The sequence below is a fragment of the Hypanus sabinus genome, chromosome 9, assembly GCF_030144855.1.
Source record: "Hypanus sabinus isolate sHypSab1 chromosome 9, sHypSab1.hap1, whole genome shotgun sequence".
NCBI lineage: Eukaryota > Metazoa > Chordata > Chondrichthyes > Myliobatiformes > Dasyatidae > Hypanus > Hypanus sabinus.
The window spans coordinates 90,109,349-90,127,171 of NC_082714.1; the positions used below are offsets into that span (position 1 = coordinate 90,109,349).

The window sequence follows — 17,823 nt, forward strand, 5'->3', positions numbered from 1 at the left end:
CCGATCATTTTTGTGCGTGAACACTGACATTCACTGTAAATACTATTTGTAGCTTAGCTCCTCCATGAATATTTATTTTTCAAATGTCTTGTTGAAAGATTGATGTTAGTAATTTTGAACAGCTTCTCCAAACTTTGTTTATTTCGATCTGTCTCAGTTAAACTTTCACTAACAAACAATGAACACGTATATAAGCAACAGAACTCATCCCTTTTCCTTTAAAAAGGCCATAAATAATATTATTAATTCACTAATCAAAACTACCTATGCACAGCAGAGAATTTTTGAGAAGATTGTCGCCAATCTTGGCATACGCTCTCTAAAATATTCGCCACCCTGCTCTAGGCTGTCACAATAATTCCTCCAGATTCTTTTCAAGACATAAGGCCTCTTGTGTCCTCTCCTCACCTGCCTATCACCTCCCCCTGGCTCCCCTCTTCCTTCCCTTTCTCCCATGGTCCACCCTCCTCTCCTATCAGATTCCTTCTTCTTCAGCCCTTTGCTTTTTCCACCTATCACCTCCATGAGACTTACTTCCTCCCCCACCCACCTGGCTTCTGCTATCACCTTCTAGCTTGTCTTCCTTCTCTCCCCCCCACCTTCTTATTTTGGTGTCTCCCCCTTTCTTTCCAGTCTGAAATGTTGACTGTTCATTCATTTTCATAGATGCTGCCCGAACCTCTGAGATCCCCCAGCATTTTGTGTGTTATTCTGGGTTTCCACCATCCGCAGAATCTTGTTTGTGACTTTCAGTCCAGTTCCACCACTTCCACAGTGCAAAAACTTTCTTAGATCTTTCTAAGAGAAATTAAGTCTTTATTTGGTGTTCTTGTCCCCATTTCACTATTCCCACTCATCCTATCATAGATGTTCCCTTCTCTGCCCTGCCTTCTCTTCTCCTCTTTAAAAATTACACACTAATAAGCAGAGGGTCCATAGTTATTGTTACTAATTCATTAATTGTTCAGGGTGGCAAGTGCTGTAAGATCAGTGTTCCATTCCCACTGCTGCCTGTAAGGGGGAAGCTGGAGCCTCCGGAGGAAACCGACACGGTCATGGAGAGAACATACAAACTCCATACGGGCAGCAGCGGAATTGGACCTGGGTCACTGGCGCTGTAACCGCCACACCACATGGCGCCCCAAACCTCTCGTCTTCTAACCTGTGTCCTCTCAATTCATGTAACTAGGTACTGGAAGATGAGCGCGCCGCTCGGTATATAGACGGGATCGCGGTGCATTGGTACATGGACCTGATAGTCCCTGCTGACATCACCCTGGGCACCACCCACCAGCTTTTCCCTGAGTTTTTCTTGTTCGCCACGGAGGCCTGCAATGGTAACATACCCCAGAACTCTGTAGTGGAGCTGGGGAGCTGGAAGCGAGGAGCCAGATACAGCCAGGACATCATCGAGGTGAGCAGAGCCTACAAGGTGTAAATGATCCTCAAGAATCACCTTTATTTCAGTGGATTCCAGTTAGTTGGGCCATCTGTTAATTGGGACAGCCTCTTATTTGGGACACCTCATAATGACTCCAAATGAACGATGCTGGCTTGGCCGAGCAACACGGCAAAACATAACATTCTCAAAACTAGGACCCACAATTAGTGCTAACCAGGCATCTGCTGAAAAAATACATGGAGCTTCACAAGCTTGAACCAGGAGACCACATTACAAGGAGTGAGTCATTTGAAAAGAAACACGAGGAATCTTAAAGAGACTGTCATTAAACAACTATTAACCAATTCAGATGCTGTAAAAACGCAGGTCCGAAGTGCCCTTTCCCTATGAACAGCTTTTGATAGCCCAGGGAGATCTGAAAACTTGAGAGATCTAGATGCAACTCAGGAGACCTGGGGAACTCAAGGGGAGAGGCCTAAAGAACTCAAGAAGGGACCCTGAGAGACCTGGGGAACCTCGAACAAGACTAGAGAACCTTGGGAGGAACCTCGAGGGAGGCTTGGGAATCCTCAAGTCAGGTAGAACATTAAAAGACCTTGGAAACGTAGAGAAAAGTCCTTGGGAAAGCTTGATGACCTTTATGGCTTTGGTCAGAAAAAAAGCCTTGAGACCCAGAAAGTAGAGTCCTTGAAAACCTGAAGCTCAAAACCTAGCGAGGGTTCCAGGAAGGACCTTGCTCACAGTGTTTTACCCTTCACTATTTTTCCAGAGGTAATTCGGACACAGAAGTCTGTACTCTCAGTTTTACAGATTGAGACAGTGTAGCCAGGCTCTTCTTATCGCTGAGCTAGCTGGCTCTCTGTAGGTCTGTTTCATTGTTACATGAAAGCTCAATTTTCACCGTCTGTACGTGACTTTCATCACGAGGGTTAGGCTTGACAGGGTTACTTGTCCAGCCAGGGATCAGTTTTTGGAGCAGGTGCTCTCCCAAAATTGTCACTAACGGCCTGAATCCAATAAACTTAATCGATAAGCTTGCTTGGAGCGCTCAATTGCTAGGCAGACCTGAGTCACGGGATCCCAAAGCTGGGAGCCGGATACTTGCAACTTGAGAAGCTCAGAATGAAACTTGAGGACCCTTTGAAAGAAGACTTGGGACATGCACTGAGAATAGAAAGCACCCTAGCCTCCAGCCACTAATGCCGCTGTTCAACCCCTGCTGGGTCCATTACATGGCAGGTCCGACTGTCACAATGTGCACCGGCAATGTCAGAGCCCAAGTGCGGAGGAAAAGACAGGCTCCAATATAGATACAGCAACGAGAAGATCTTCATAATAATTGCAAAAGAACAGCACTGGCTCAGCCAAGCGACACAGCGAGATGTAACGTTCTCAAAACTAGGCCCCCCGCAATGACTGCTAATCAGGCATCCACTTAAATAATACAAGTAACACGAAATCCCCAAGCCTATCAAAATAATAAGTTTAAACACAAAGCACCAGGAGACCGCATTAGAATGAGTCGTTAAAAAAAAATCAGGAATTCTAAACAATTAACCACTGTCATTAAACAACAGTGAACCAATTAAGGTGCTCTTTAAAAACCTCAGAGCCCAGCACCCCGCACAGGCCCAAAGAACTCATCACAAACAGCATCTCCACCACAATAAGGCAACACCAACTCCAGTGGGTAGGTCATGGCATTCAGATACCTAACTCCTCTCTCCCCAGACAAATCCTTTACTCCCCGGTAAAGGAAGGTCAGTGAGCCCCTGGTGGGCAAAGGAAACACTTCAAAGATAACATCACAATCAGCCTGAGGAAATCCAACAACACATCTAAAAACTGGGAAGACATTGCACTCCGTAGAGACACTTGGAGGAATCGTGGAGTCGCTCTCTCGTAGCGCAGCTCCCTCTTGGACAGATTCCTGGATATTTTTATATAATTCTTTATTCTGGGTACTTATTCAATGTAGTGGTATTAGTAATGTGAGCACTGGTGTCGAGTATGATGTTCTTCTAAGGGGTTGTCTATTGGTGTGTCCTCAGGAGGCTGCAGAGGCCGATCGGGGACCCACATATTCTGGTGCAGTGTGGGCGAGGGTCGGTTGTGGTTCGTGGAATCGATATGGGTAGAGCTGCATAACACTAAGGGGCAGAAAACGCTGGTGGGAGTTGTGTACAGGGCACCTACTAGTAGTAGTGAGGTTGAGGATGGCATTAAACAGGAAATTAGAAATGCGTGCAATAAAGGAACAGTAGTTATAATGGGTGACTTCAATCTACATATAGATTGGGTGAACCAAATTGGTAAGGGTGCTGAGGAAGAGGATTTCTTGGAATGTATGCAGGATGGTTTTCTGAACCAACATGTCAAGGAACCAACTAGAGAGCAGGCCATTCTAGATTGGGTACTGAGCAATGAGGAAGGGTTAGTTAGCGATCTTGTCATGCGAGGCCTCTTGGGTAAGAGTGACCATAATATGGTGGAATTCTTCATTAAGATGGAGAGTGACATAGTTAACTCACAAACAAAGATTCTGAACTTAAAGAAGGGTAACTTTGAAGGTATGAGACGTGAATTAGCTAAGATAGACTGGCAAATGATACTTAAAGGGTTGACAAGCATTTAAAGATAGCATGGATGAACTACAACAATTGTTCATCCCAGTTTGGCAAAAGAATAAACCAGGAGAGGTAGTGCACCCGTGGCTGACAAGGGAAATTAGAGATAGTATCAAGTCCAAAGAAGAAACATATAAATTAGCAAAAAAAAGTTGCACACCTGAGGACTGGGAGAAATTCAGAGACTAGCAGAGGAGGACAGAGGGCTTAATTAGGAAAGGGAAAAAAGATTATGAGAGAAAGCTAGCAGGGAACATAAAAACTGACCGTAAAAGCTTTTCTTACGTGAAAAGAAAAAGATTGGTCAAGACAAATGTAGGTCCTTTACAGTCAGAAACAGGTGAATTGATCATAGGGAACAAAGACATGGCAGACCAATTGAATAACTACTTTGGTTCTGTCTTCACTAAGGAGGACATAAATAATCTTCCAGAAATAGTCAGGGACCGAGGCTGTAGTGAGATGTAGGAACTGAGGGAAATACATGTTAGTAGGAAAGTGGTGTTCAGTAAATTGAAGGGATTAAAGGCAGATAAATCCCCAGGGCCAGATGTTCTGCATCCCAGAGTGCTTAAGGAAGTAGCCCAAGAAATAGTGGATGCATTAGTGATAATTTTTCAAAACTCCTTATATTCTGGATTAGTTCCTGAGGATTGGAGGGTGGCTAATGTAACCCCACTTTTTAAAAAAGAGGGAGAGAGAAACCGGGGAATTATAGACCGGTTAATCTGACATTGGTGGTGGGGAAAATGCTAGAGTCGGTTATCAAAGATATGATAACAGCACATTTGGAAAGCGGTGAAATCATCGGACAAAGTCAGCATGGATTTGTGAAAGGAAAATCATGTCTGACGAGTCTTATAGAATTTTTTGAAGATGTAACTGGTAGAGTGGATAGGGGAGAACCAGTGGATGTGGTATATTTAGATTTTCAAAAGGCTTTTGACAAGGTCCCACACAGGAGATCAGTGTGCAAACTTAAAGCACACGGTATTGGGGGTATGGTATTGATGTGGATAGAGAAATGGTTGGCAGACAGGAAGCAAAGAGTGGGAGTAAATGGGACCTTTTCAGAATGGCGGGTAGTGACTAGTGGGGTACCGCAAGACTCAGTGCTGGGACCCCAGTTGTTTACAATATATGTTAATGATTTAGACGAGGGAATTAAATGCAGCATCTCCAAGTTTGCGGATGACATGAAGCTGGGCGGCAGTGTTAGCTGTGAGGAGGATGCTAAGAGGATGCAGGGTGACTTGGATAGGTTAGGTGAGTGAGCAAATTCATGGCAGATGCAATTTAATGTGGATAAACGTGAGGTTATCCACTTTGGTTGCAAGAACAGGAAAACAGATTATTATCTGAATGGTGGCTGATTAGGAAAAGGGGAGGTGCAACGAGACCTGGGTGTCATTGTACACCAGTCATTGAAGGTGGGCATGCAGGTACAGCAGGTGGTGAAAAAGGCAAATGGTATGTTGGCATTCATAGCAAAAGGATTTGAGTACAGGAGCAGGGAGGTTCTACTGCAGTTGTACAAGGCCTTGGTGAGAATGCACCTAGAGTATTGTGTGCAGTTTTGGTCCCCTAATCTGAGGAAAGACATTCTTGCCATAGAGGGAGTACAAAGAAGGTTCACCAGATTGATTCCTGGGATGGCAGGACTTTCATATGAAGAAAGACTAGATCAACTAGGCTTATACTCACTGGAATTTAGAAGATTGAGGGGGGATCTTATTGAAATGTATAAAATTCTAAAGGGATTGAACAGGCTAGATGCAGGAAGATTGTTTCCGATGTTGGGGAAATCCAGAACGAGGGGTCACAGTTTAAGGATAAAGGGGAAGCCTTTTAGGACCAAGATGAGGAAAAACTTCTTCAAACAGAGAGTGGTGAATCTGTGGAATTCTGTGCCACAGGAAACAGTTGAGGCTAGTTCATTGGCTATATTTAAGAGGAAGTTAGATATGACCCTTGTGGCTAAAGGGATTGGGGGTATGGAGAAAAAGCAGGTACAAGGTTTTGAGTTGGATGATCAGCCATGATCATACTGAATAGCGGTGCAGGCTCGAAGGGCCGAATGGCCTACTCCTGCACCTATTTTCTATGTTTCTGTATCTTTTCTATAATTCGGTGACCAGAACTATACACAATACTCCAAATTCGGCCTTACCAATGCCTTGTACAATTTTAACATTATGTCCCAACTCCTATACTCAATGCTCTGATTTATAAGGCCAGCATACCAAAAGCTTTCTTCACCACCCTACCCACATGAGATTCCACCTTCAGGGAACTATGCACCATTATTCTTAGATCACTCTGTTCTACTGCATTCTTCAATACCCTACCATTTACCATGTATGCCCTATTTGGATTATTCCTACCAAAAATGTAGCACCTCACACTTATCAGCATTAAACTCCATCTGCCATCATTCAGCCCACTCTTCTAACTGGCCTAAATCCCTCTGCAAGTTTTGAAAACCTACTTCATTATCCACAACGCCTCCTACCTTAGTATCATCTGCATACTTACTAATCCAATTTACAACCCTATCATCCAGATCATTAATATATATGACCAACAACATTGGACCCAATACAGATCCCTGAGGCACCCCACTAGTCACCGGCCTCCATCCCGATAAACAATTATCCACCACTACTCTCTGGCATCTCCCATCTAGCCACTGTTAAATCCATTTTACTACTTCAATATTAATATCTAACGATTGAACCTTCCTAACTAACCTTCCATGCAGAACCTTGTCAAAGGCCTTGCTGAAGTCCATATAGACAACATCCACTGCTTTACCCTCGTCAACTTTCCTCGTAACCTCTTCAAAAAAATTCAATAAGATTTGTCAAACATGTCCTTCCATGCTCAAATCCATGCTGACTATTCCTAATCAGACCCTGTCTATCCAGATAGTTATATATACCATCTCTAAGAATACTTTCCATTAATTTACCCACCACTGACGTCAAACTGACAGGCCTATAATTGCTAGGTTTACTCTTAGAACCCTTTTTAAACAATGGAACCACATGAGCATTACGCCAATCCTCTGGCACCATCCCCGTTTCTAATGACATTTGAAATATTTCTGTCAGAGCCCCTGCTATTTCTACACCAACTTTCCTCAAGGTCCTAGGAAACATCCTGTCAGGACCTGGAGACTTATCCACTTTTATATTCCTTAAAAGTACCAGTACTTCCTCCTCTTTAATTGTCATAGTTTCCATAACTTCCCTACTTGTTTCCCTTACCTTACACAATTCAATATACCGAGGAAAAGAAATTGTTCAAAACCTCCCCCATCTCTTTTGGCTCCACACATAGCTGTCCACTCTGATTCTCTAAGGGACCAATTTTATCTCTCACTATCCTTTTGCTATCAATATAACTGTAGAAACCCTTCGGATTTATTTTCACCTTACTCGCCAAAGCAACCTTGTATCTTCTTGTAGTTTTTCTAATTTCTTTCTTAAGATTCTTTTTACATTCTTTATATTCCTCGAGCACCTCATTTACTCCATGCTGCCTATATTTACTGTAGATCTCCCTCTTTTTCTGAACCAAGTTTCCAATATCCCTTGAAAACCATGGTGCTCTCAAACTTCTAACCTTTCCTTTCAACCGAACAGGAACAAAAAGATTCTGTACCCTCAAAATTTTACCTTTAAATGACCTCCATTTCTCTATTACATCCTTCCCATAAAACAAATTGTCCCAATCCACTCCTTCTAAATCCTTTTGCATCTCTTCAAAGTTGGCCTTTCTCCAATCAAAAATCTCAACCCTGGGTCCAGTCCTATCCTTCTCCGTAATTATATTGAAACTAATGCTATTGTGATCACTGGACCCAAAGTGCTCCCCAACACATACGTCTGTCACCTGACCTATTTCATTCCCTAACAGGAGATCCAACACTACCCCTTCTCTAGTCGGTACCTCTATGTATTGCTGCAAAAAACTATCCTGCACACATTTTACAAACTCCAAACCATCCAGCCCTTTTACAGAATGGGCTTCCCAGTCTATGTGTGGAAAATTAAAATCTCCCACAATCACAACCTTGTGCTTACTACAAATATCTGCTATCTCCTTACAAATTTGCTCCTCCAATTCTCGCTCCCCATTAGATAGTCTTATCATACACCCCTATATGTGTTACTACACCTTTCCCATTCCTCAATTCCACCCAAATAGTCTCCCTAGATGAGCCCTCTAATCTATCCTGCCAAAGCTCTGCTGTAATATTTTCTCAGACAAGCAATGCAACACCCCTCCAATTCTGTCACACCTGAAGCAACAAAATCCAGGAATATTTAGTTGCCAATTACGCCCGTTCTGCAACCATGTTTCACTAATAGCTACAATATCATATTTCTAGGTAGCGATCCATTCTCTAAGCTCATCCACCTTTCTTACAATTCTCCTAGCATTAAAATAGATGCATTTAAGAAACTCTCCACCTCTTCCTCTCTGTTTATCCCTAACGATGAGATCAACTTTATTATCTTTTTCTTCCTTCTCCCCTACATCTTTGTTCTGAGCACTCCCCTTCTCTATCACCTGCCTATCCTCCCTCACACACAGTCTACTAACTTTCTCTATTTGTGAACTAACCTCCTCTCCATTAGTCTCTTCAAATTGATTCCCACCCCCCCCCCAACCGTTCTAGTTTAAAGTCTCCCCAGTAGCCTTAGCAAATCTCCCCGCAGGATATTGGTCCCCCTAGGATTCAAGTGTAACCCGTCCATTTTGTACAGGTCACACCTGCCCCAAAAGAGGTCCCAATGATCCAGAAACTTGCATCCCTGTCCCCTGCACCAATCCCTCAGCCATGCATTTATCCTCCACCTCATTCCATTCCTACTCTCACTGTCATGTGGCACAGGCAGTAATCCTGAGATTACTACCTTTGTGGTCCTTCTTCTCATCTGCCTTCCTAACTCCCTATATTCTCCTTTCAGGACCTCTTCCCCTTTCCTACCTATGTCATTGGTACCTATATGTACCACGACCTCTGGCTCCTCACCCTCCCACTTCAGGATATCTTGGATGTGATCAGAAACATCACGGACCCTGGCACCAGGAAGGCAAACCACCATCCCGGTCTCCTGACTGCATCCACAGAATCACCTATCTGACTCCCTAACTATCGAGTCCCTATTGCTACAGCCTTCCTCTTAACTTTCCCTACCCTTCTGAGCTACAGGACCAGACTCTGTTCCAGAGGCACGGTCACTGTTGCTTGCCCCAGGTAGGCTGTCCCCCCCAACAGTACTTAAACAAGAGTACTTATTGTCAAGGGGTACAGCCACTGGGGTGCTCTCTAGTACCTGCCTCATCCCCTTCCCCTTCCTAACCGTTACCCACCTGTCTGCGTCCCGTGGCCCTGGTGTGACCACCTGCCTGTAACTCCTCTCTATCAACTCCTCACTCTCCCTGACCAGACAAAGGTCATTGAGCTGCAGCTCCAGTTCCCTAACACGGTCCCTTAGGAGCTGCAGCTTGGCGCACCTGGCGCAGATGTGGACGCCCGGGAGGCTCGGAGACTCCAGGACCTCCCACATCCGACACTGAGAACAACAAGCTGCCCTCACACTCATACTTCCCCTTTCCTCAAATAACAGGAAAAACTGAAACCTAAACCTACCTTGCCTTGCCCGCTTCCGCCTAAGCCTGTTGAGCCAAAGCCCTTAAGCCTTCACTCTGCTCCCGGCTCACTCTGCTACCCGCTGTATAAGGCTGTGTCCTTTTTATATCTTCCCCGCTTCACTGCCTGACGTCACACGCCTGTGCAGTCCGGCCTCTCTTAACTCCGATGAGAATAAGAATAATTTAAGATGGCTCCCGCCGCACTCCCATTCTGATCCGCCGACTTCCTTCTCCAAACAACGTGTATTTACAGTGTAAGCTGCTTTATAACGATGAAGGGTGTCAGCCCGAAACATCGACTGTTTATTAATTTCCATAGATGCTGAGTTCCTCCAGCGTTTTGTGTGTGTTGTGGATTTCCAGCGTCTGCAGAACCTTTTGGGGTTAACATTATAGAAAGTGATTTGCAGTGCAGTGGTAATAGAGAGGGTGAGGGGGTGGAACGAGAATGGCTGATCAGATAAACTGCCCGGAGGAAGAAAGTTTCAAGATGCCATGAAGATCTTGTTTTAATACCCCTTTCCAGAGTGACATTTTGCACCTGTTCCTCACTGCGCAAGTGCACACAACAACAAGCTGCACAGTCCACGCGAAGAGCCGGTGTTTTACACCACGACAAGCTGAAGCACAGAGAGCATGCTCACCCGGTATAAAAAGACCCAGCTACGGTGGACATGAAGAGCATCTATGACATGGAGTGGGAGAGTGTCAGACCAGAGGGCACAGCCTCAGAATAGAAGGATTTCACTGTAGAATGGAGATGAGGAGGAATTCCTTTAGCCAGAGGGTGGCAAATCTGTGGAATTCAATGCCACAGACAGCAGTGGAGGCAAAGTCAGTGAATACACTTAAGCAGAGGTTAATAGTTTCTTGATTAGGAAGGGTGACAAAGGTTACGGATAGATGGCAGGACAATGAGGTTGAGGGGAACAATAAATTAGCCATGATCAAATGGCAGAACAGACTTGATGGGCTGAATGGCCTAGTTTATTCCTGTGTCTTATGGTCTAAAATATCCACAATAATCTCAGCTCCCTTCACTATTGGATCAGGTAACTTGTATACAAGACAGGAAAATAGGAAGAGGCCACTCAGTCCTTCGTCTGCCCCATACCATTCAATCTGATCTATATTGGCCCCAGCCCCTCTTCTGTGCCTGTTCCCCATGGACCCTTGAAACTTTTAACCATCTCCACCTTAACCATTCAGCAAACTCTGGCAGAAGAAACTTCTTCACGGCACAGCAGAGCAGTAGTATAGCGGTTAGTGCAACCCTGCACAGCACCGGCGATCACCGATTGGGGTTCAGTTCTCACCGCTGTCTGTACATTCTCTCTGTGACAACACGGATTTCCTCTGGGTGCTCTGGTTTCCTCCCACATTCCGATGACGTACGGGTTAGCATTAGTAAGCTATGGACTGGCTATGCTGGTGCCAGAAGCGTGGCGATATTTGCGGGCTGCCCCCAGCGCATCCTCGGACTGTCGGTCGGTCGTCGATGACGCAAAATGACGCATTTCACTGTGTGATTCGATTGAGGTAATCTTTTAAATAGCTGACCTCTTCTTTTTTCCTGACTCTCCTAGACATACACTCACTTGAGAGAGTCTTCCTTTCTGTACATGGTTTGGGTGTGGACATGGAGAGGATACTTCCAATACAGGGAGAGTCTCAGACCAGAGGACACAGCTTCAGAATAGAAGGATATCTCTTTAGAACAGAGATTAGGAGGAATTTCTTTAACTAGAGGGTGGTGAATCTGTGGAATTTATTACCACACATGGCCATGGCAGGCCATTTCATTGGGTGTATTTAAAGCAGAAGTTGATAGGTTCTTGATTAGTCAGAGAGTCAAAAGTTATGGAGAGAATGCTGGAGAATGGGGTTGAGAGGAAATGTACATCACCCATGATGGAATTGCAGAGCAGACTTGATGGGCTGGATGGCCTAATTCTGCTCCCATATCTTATGGTCTTATGGGTGAACTCAGATCAGAAAATATTCCATGCACTCCAGACTTTATGCAGGTTTGGCTTTAACCTTTCAATCCAGTTATGCCCCCAGAGTTGAATGCCCTCTTACCTCTGCTCTCCTGCCAGGACCTGAACAACTTTGTGACTGGGTGGACGGACTGGAATCTTGCCTTGGACCTGCAGGGTGGCCCGAACTGGGTGAAGAACTTTGTTGACAGTCCCATTATCGTGGACCACGAGAAAGACCTGTTCTACAAGCAGCCCACTTTCTACCACATGGCCCACTTCAGGTAAGAGGCTGCGGCCTTACAAGAGAAGGGATTTCAGGGCTGCTGGAGAAACATCTGTTTTAAACCGGCACCCTGACGTTGGCTGTCACATGGAATCTTAATTACAACCCAGATCAGAAGCGCGGAAAGAATATCTGTCATGGAGAAATTGTGAGGACTTTCAGTTATTCAAGCTCTGTTGCAGTATGCACTGTCAGAGGTCAAACATTCTCCACTGGTCCACTAACAATTTACCGGGATGCTTCGGGATCCTACCACATTCTCTCCTCCTCCCTCCCCCCGCCCACTCTCCACTTTCCCTCTGTGATTCCCTTGTCCGTTCGTCCCTCTCCACTAATCTCCCTCCTGTCACATATCCCTGCACGTTAAGAGAAATGCTACTCCTGCCCATTTACCTCCTCCCTCACCTCCATTCAGAGTCCTGAACATTCCTCCCAGGGGAGGCAACACTTCACCTGTGAATCTGGTGTTGTCGTCTATAGTATCCAGTGCTCCCAACATAGCCTCCTCTACAATGGTGAGACCTGTCGTAAGTTGGGGGACTGCTTCATCGAGCACCTCCACTCTATCTGCCAAATTTCCCAGTGGCCAACCTTTTTAATTCTGATCCCCATTCCCGTTCCGACATATCAGTCCATGGCCTCCTCTTTTGTCACAATGAGGCCACTCTCAGGGTGGAAGAACAACCCCTTATAATCTGCCTGGGCAGCCTCCAAACTGGTGGCACAATCATCGATTTCTCCTTCCAGTAATTCTGGCCCCTCCCCCTTCCCTCTTCTTCTATTCCCCACTTTGGCCGCTTACCTCTCCTTGTCACCTCCCACTGGTGCGCCTCCTCCTGCCCTTTCTCCCATGGTCCACTCTCCTCTCCTATCAGATTCCTTCCTCTTCAGCCCTTTATCTTTCCCACCCACTGGCCTCACCCATCACCTTCCAGCTCTCCTCCTTCCCCTCCCCTCCCCTCCCCAACTTTCACATTCTGTTGCCTTCCCCCTTTCTTTCCAGAACTAAGGAAGGGTCTCAGCCCGAAACATCGACTATTCATTTCCATGGAAGCTACCTGACCTGCTGAGCTCCTCCTGTTTTGGGTTTCCAGCACCTGCTGAATCTCTTGGTTACCCCTTGCGGACAGCTTGCATCGGAGCTTACAGCGCTAAAAACAACTGCAAGATTTGTACACCATCTCCCTCCTCTGGCTCCTGCTCCCTCCCTCCCTTTCTGGTCTGGGCCCAAACCGTCGACTGTTTATTCATTTCCACAGATGTTGCCTGACCCGCTGGTGTGTGTGAACACCCCAATCTCAGGAACCAAACTCTGGCCTTGATTTCTGGACTCGAGTTCAGCCTTCTTGGTTTTACATAGAGGGTGACAGGTGCGTGGAACACACTGTCAGGAGTGCTGGAAGAGGCCGATTCACTGGGAACATTTCAGAGGCACATGGATGAAAGAAAAATGGAGGGCTATGTGAGAGGGAAGGGTTAGATTGAATTTAGAGCAGGATAAAGAGTTAGCACAACATTATGGGCTGAAGGGCCAGTATTGAACCATAGTGTTATGTTCAGCGTGTAACATTTGTGTTATAACGGTAATATGTCGAATTTAGGATTTCATCTGTAACCCTCTGTGTGGTATTTGACACAAGAGACTCTGCAGATGCTGAAAATCCAGAGCAACACACACACAATGCTGGAGGAACTCTGCAGGTCAGGCAGCACCCACAGATGGGAATAAACAGTCGATGTTTCAGGCTGAGACCCTTCATCAACACCGCACACAAGGTCACCCGATTGCAGGGAGAACAGGGGAGCCAGCTGTCCGGTAAAGGAAGGCAAAAAGTCCTGTTAATAATACAGTTCGAAGCAACTCCTGTAGAGCTAAAACAAAGATCAAACACTGCAACGCACACAGAGTGCTGGAGGAACTCAGCGGGCCAGGGAGGAAAGTGTCCTCCAAGATGCCCTGATGAAGGGTCTCGGCCTGAAACGTCGACTGTTTATTCTTCTCCAGAAACGCTGCCTGGCCTGCTGAGTGCCGCCCGTGTTTTGTGTGTGATGGTTAAGTGAGAAAGCAGCCCTGTCCTGCAGTGTGCACGAAGTGGCGGCGATACCCCTTTAACAAAGTGCTGACGGCAGCAACATTCCCGCTCTCCTTCGCAAGGTCTCTTCCTGGGTGCCTACCCTGAAGAAGCTTCAATCTTCTCTTCAACTGAGGCTCTCCCTCACTCCTCCCTCTCTGCTGCCCTCCAACTCTTTACTCACGTACTCTCCCAGACTCGTATTCCTGGGAACTTCCACGTGGCTTCCAGCTCTGTTTTCAGGCCTCCTGGTTTAGCATGGACACGAATTCCCCTTCCAGTTACATAAAAAAATCCTCCCCCTTCCTTCTACTCCCCACTTTGGCCTCTTACCTCTTCTCACCTCCCCCTGGTGCCCCTCCTTCTTTCTTACATGTCCCCGCCCTCCTCTAATATCAGATTCCTTCCTCTCCAGCCCTTTACCTTTCCAACCCAACTGGCTTTGCCTTTCAACTTTTGCCTTTTCTCCTTCCCCTCCCCACAACTTTTTATTCTGGCGTCATCCTACTTCTTTTCCAGTGCTGATAAAGAGTCTCGGTCCAAAGGTCAGATTTTCTTTTGTTTAATCAACTTTACTTTCTCTGTTCACATTCAGTTCACAAGGGCTGCCGCGGCTTTACCCACAATCTCCTCCCTCTCTTCCCCCATCACGCACGTATACACAAAGGAGAAGGTGCACAGAGTACTCGTCTGTGACACACGTTGTTTGTAGCTGAGCTTCTTTGGGTCACCATGGAAAAGCTCAGAATAGAGTGTGGCCAGAAAAACCCTTCAGACATTGCCAGCGTGCTCCATACATCTCTTCGGATCCTTTTTGTTTGCCAACAGTGAGGTGAAAATCATCCCTCTTCTCCCATCAGTACAATAAAAAATGCCCTTGAGTGCATGCATCAAGGAGATTTCCAAGTGAGGCATGACTGGAGACAACGAGCCTTAGTGAGCTATCTTTTTCCAGCTGACCACTTTTTCAGAATGATTTCTACACAGCATCTTGTTTGCCTCATGCAACATTTGTACTGTGGCATTTCTTTTGTACTGGATGCCAAGTTCCAGGCATCAAACATGATTTCGGGTCCACTCCACCTTGCCACCCACAGAATCTGATCTTTGACCAAAGTTCTTTAGCTTCAGCTTCACTGAGGGAAGCATCAGGGTTGTGAGGCACGTGAGGATTCCACATGGATTGTCTGAAGATTCTTGGTGCAGTTGTACTGTTCTGTCAAAGGCGAGGCTGTCTATCCCTATAAAGCAGAATCTGTCATGTTCCTCCCGTCAAACCTAAAAGGCTGACTTCACCTGGGGGATAACTGGTGGGGCACGTTTTGTGAGCCTCCTCGTATGAAGTCATCCACATGACAGGCAAGTACTCCAATCACGATATCCTGAATCTTGCCAGTAAAAAGTAGCTGTGTGACATCTTTCCACATGTTTTCAACTTTATTTTCTTGACCTTGTTATACCAGTAGAGTGATGCGTCTGCTAGACCATAAGAGTTTCCACAGTGTTCCTTCACTTCTGACTTCAGGGGTGGGCTTAATGTGAATGTCACGTGACAGCTCCATTCCCTGTAAGAATGTCATGTGATGGCTCTACTTCCTGTAAGAAGGTCACATGACAGCTCCATTTCCTGTAAGAAGGTCATGTGATGGCTCTATTCCCTGTAAGAAGGTCATGTGATGGCTCTACTCCCTGGAAGAAGGTCACGTGACAGCTCCATTTCCTGTAAGAAGGTCATGTGATGGCTCTACTCCCTGGAAGAAGGTCACGTGACAGCTCCATTTCCTGTAAGAAGGTCATGTGATGGCTCTACTCCCTGTAAGAAGGTCACGTGACAACTCCATTCCCTGTAAAAATGTGGATTTTATGTCCATGCAATTGAGTTGCCAATGCTTTTGACACATCACTGGGAAAAGTAGCCGGAGAAACTCTGATGCACATGTTGGTGAGTCCTTTTGGAGTTCCCCTATGTTCAGTTTGTTACGAACCCCGTAGCTGGGTCACTTACCAGCAAAGATAGAGAGGTCCGTTGAAGTCTGATGGTACTATTTTTAACGGTATTTATTGATAAAAATACACAAAAATAATATCAATGCAAACATACAGATAATATATGTCATCAATACTAAATCTAAAAGCGCGGGTATAATAATAATCAATAAGAAATAGCTCTATCGTTGTCTAGGGGCTAATGTATTGTCCGATGGAAATATAAAAGTCACTTTAGTTCATTCAGGCTGCAGCTTTTGGTTGGAGAGAGAGACGTTTTTTTAGAACTTGCCCGTTTTCCTTTTTATGATGTCGATCCTTCGAAATGTCGTCGGTGGTGATCTCTTCTTTAGCTAAGCTGTCTTCCGTGGTAAGGCCCCAGTCCCGGTTACAGGAAAGGACACGTGGGCCCTCCACCGGCTGTCGCTATTAAACGCTGTCACGGGATTTCCAGCATTTCTCCTGGTGCGTCTAAAGGGGTTGTTCCCCAGACCTTCTTTTATCCTGACTCACAGGGTCTCAGATGTCAATCAGGTTGGGATGATGCCATCCCTCAACCAGCCCACTTTGGTCATTCCCCTGAGGGCTTCAAATAAACGGTACAGTACTCAATACACAATTCCATCTCCAAGAGACAATGGCTGTTTCCCGTGGCTTTGTATCGCTGAGGGGCCAGGACATTCCAAACCCCTTGTGGATTCTGCGTGTCTTTCTCTCATTTCCTGGGTCTCCTGACCTGAGTTAATAGCGATCTTGCGATTCTCAAAAAGGAGGGGGCTACTTTGTACCCTTCGGCCCCTCAGAGTTGGGGCACAGGCGTAACAAGTTCCTCAAAACCTCTAGCCACCAGGTGTAATTCCTGGCGGGGTTTCTTTCAGAGAGCACACCTATCTTGTAGACGTTGTCTTTTGGCCAGTGTCTCTGACTTGCTCAAATGCTCCATTATTTCTCCAACAACTAACTTCACCCTGTTTTGCAGATTCAAACGATAACTCCTTAGTGACTAGGACATCTTCATCTTGACATACCTCAGATGGTCCAGTCTGATTATGTCTACATACGGCATGTTGACTGACCCTGCAGTGCCGGTGGCTGGTTCTAGGTCATTCAAGTTGTATCAGCTTTCGTTTCTCCCAGTGGCTTTGCCAGCTTGTCCTAGGACTTCAGCTTTTGTATGAGGTACCAGTGTTTTGGTCTACAAATCTCACAGCTTGAAACCTGAAACTTCCATGTTGTCTTTGTGCTTGTGAGAGTTTCTGTTCAGGCAAGTCCGTTGAGTCCCCAGCTGCACCCTCTTCCTCACTGTCTGCGCCCCTGTTGAGCAACTCTGCTGGGTCCTTGGCTGCACTCTCCGCATCCCTGTCTCTGCTCTGTGTATCAGGTCAGTGCTTTTCATGTCTTGTGTCATTCTCCATGGAGTTCTGATGGTCTTCAGTCTGGAATGATGCACTCTCACATGTGTATCTCCATGTCTCCCGAATACCACAACTCCATCCTGACCAATGACGGCTCCAGGACCTTTCCATTCTCTACAGGCTCCTCTATTGTAATACACTCTGTCCCCGGGAGGATGTATTTCTCATCCGTACGATGGACCTGTGCCCTCAGCGCTCTTCGAATTCTCTGAATGCTCTGATTCAGTGAAAGCTCTCCTCAATGCATGCAGTGCTGAAATGTTTCCCAACCCACTCACTCCCTGTAGAGCAGGTGTCAACCAGTACAGACAGAAGGTTTGGATTCTGGCCGAACACAGGTTGAGATGGGCTATAGCCAGGTACATTGTTCATGCTATTCTTCACCATAA

At 45.9% G+C, this 17,823-nt stretch overlaps 1 protein-coding gene across 3 annotated transcripts in view; it reads left to right on the forward strand.

Annotated features, from left to right (window-relative positions):
* Positions 1-17,823, forward strand: part of gba1 (glucosylceramidase beta 1) — a 65,946-nt gene that overhangs the window by 38,744 nt on the left and 9,379 nt on the right. For all 3 annotated transcript variants that reach the window (XM_059980138.1, XM_059980140.1, XM_059980139.1), the window contains exons 8-9: positions 1,190-1,414; positions 11,796-11,959. In XM_059980138.1, the coding sequence (XP_059836121.1) occupies positions 1,190-1,414; positions 11,796-11,959 (389 nt within the window). The remainder of the gene's footprint in view (positions 1-1,189; positions 1,415-11,795; positions 11,960-17,823) is intronic.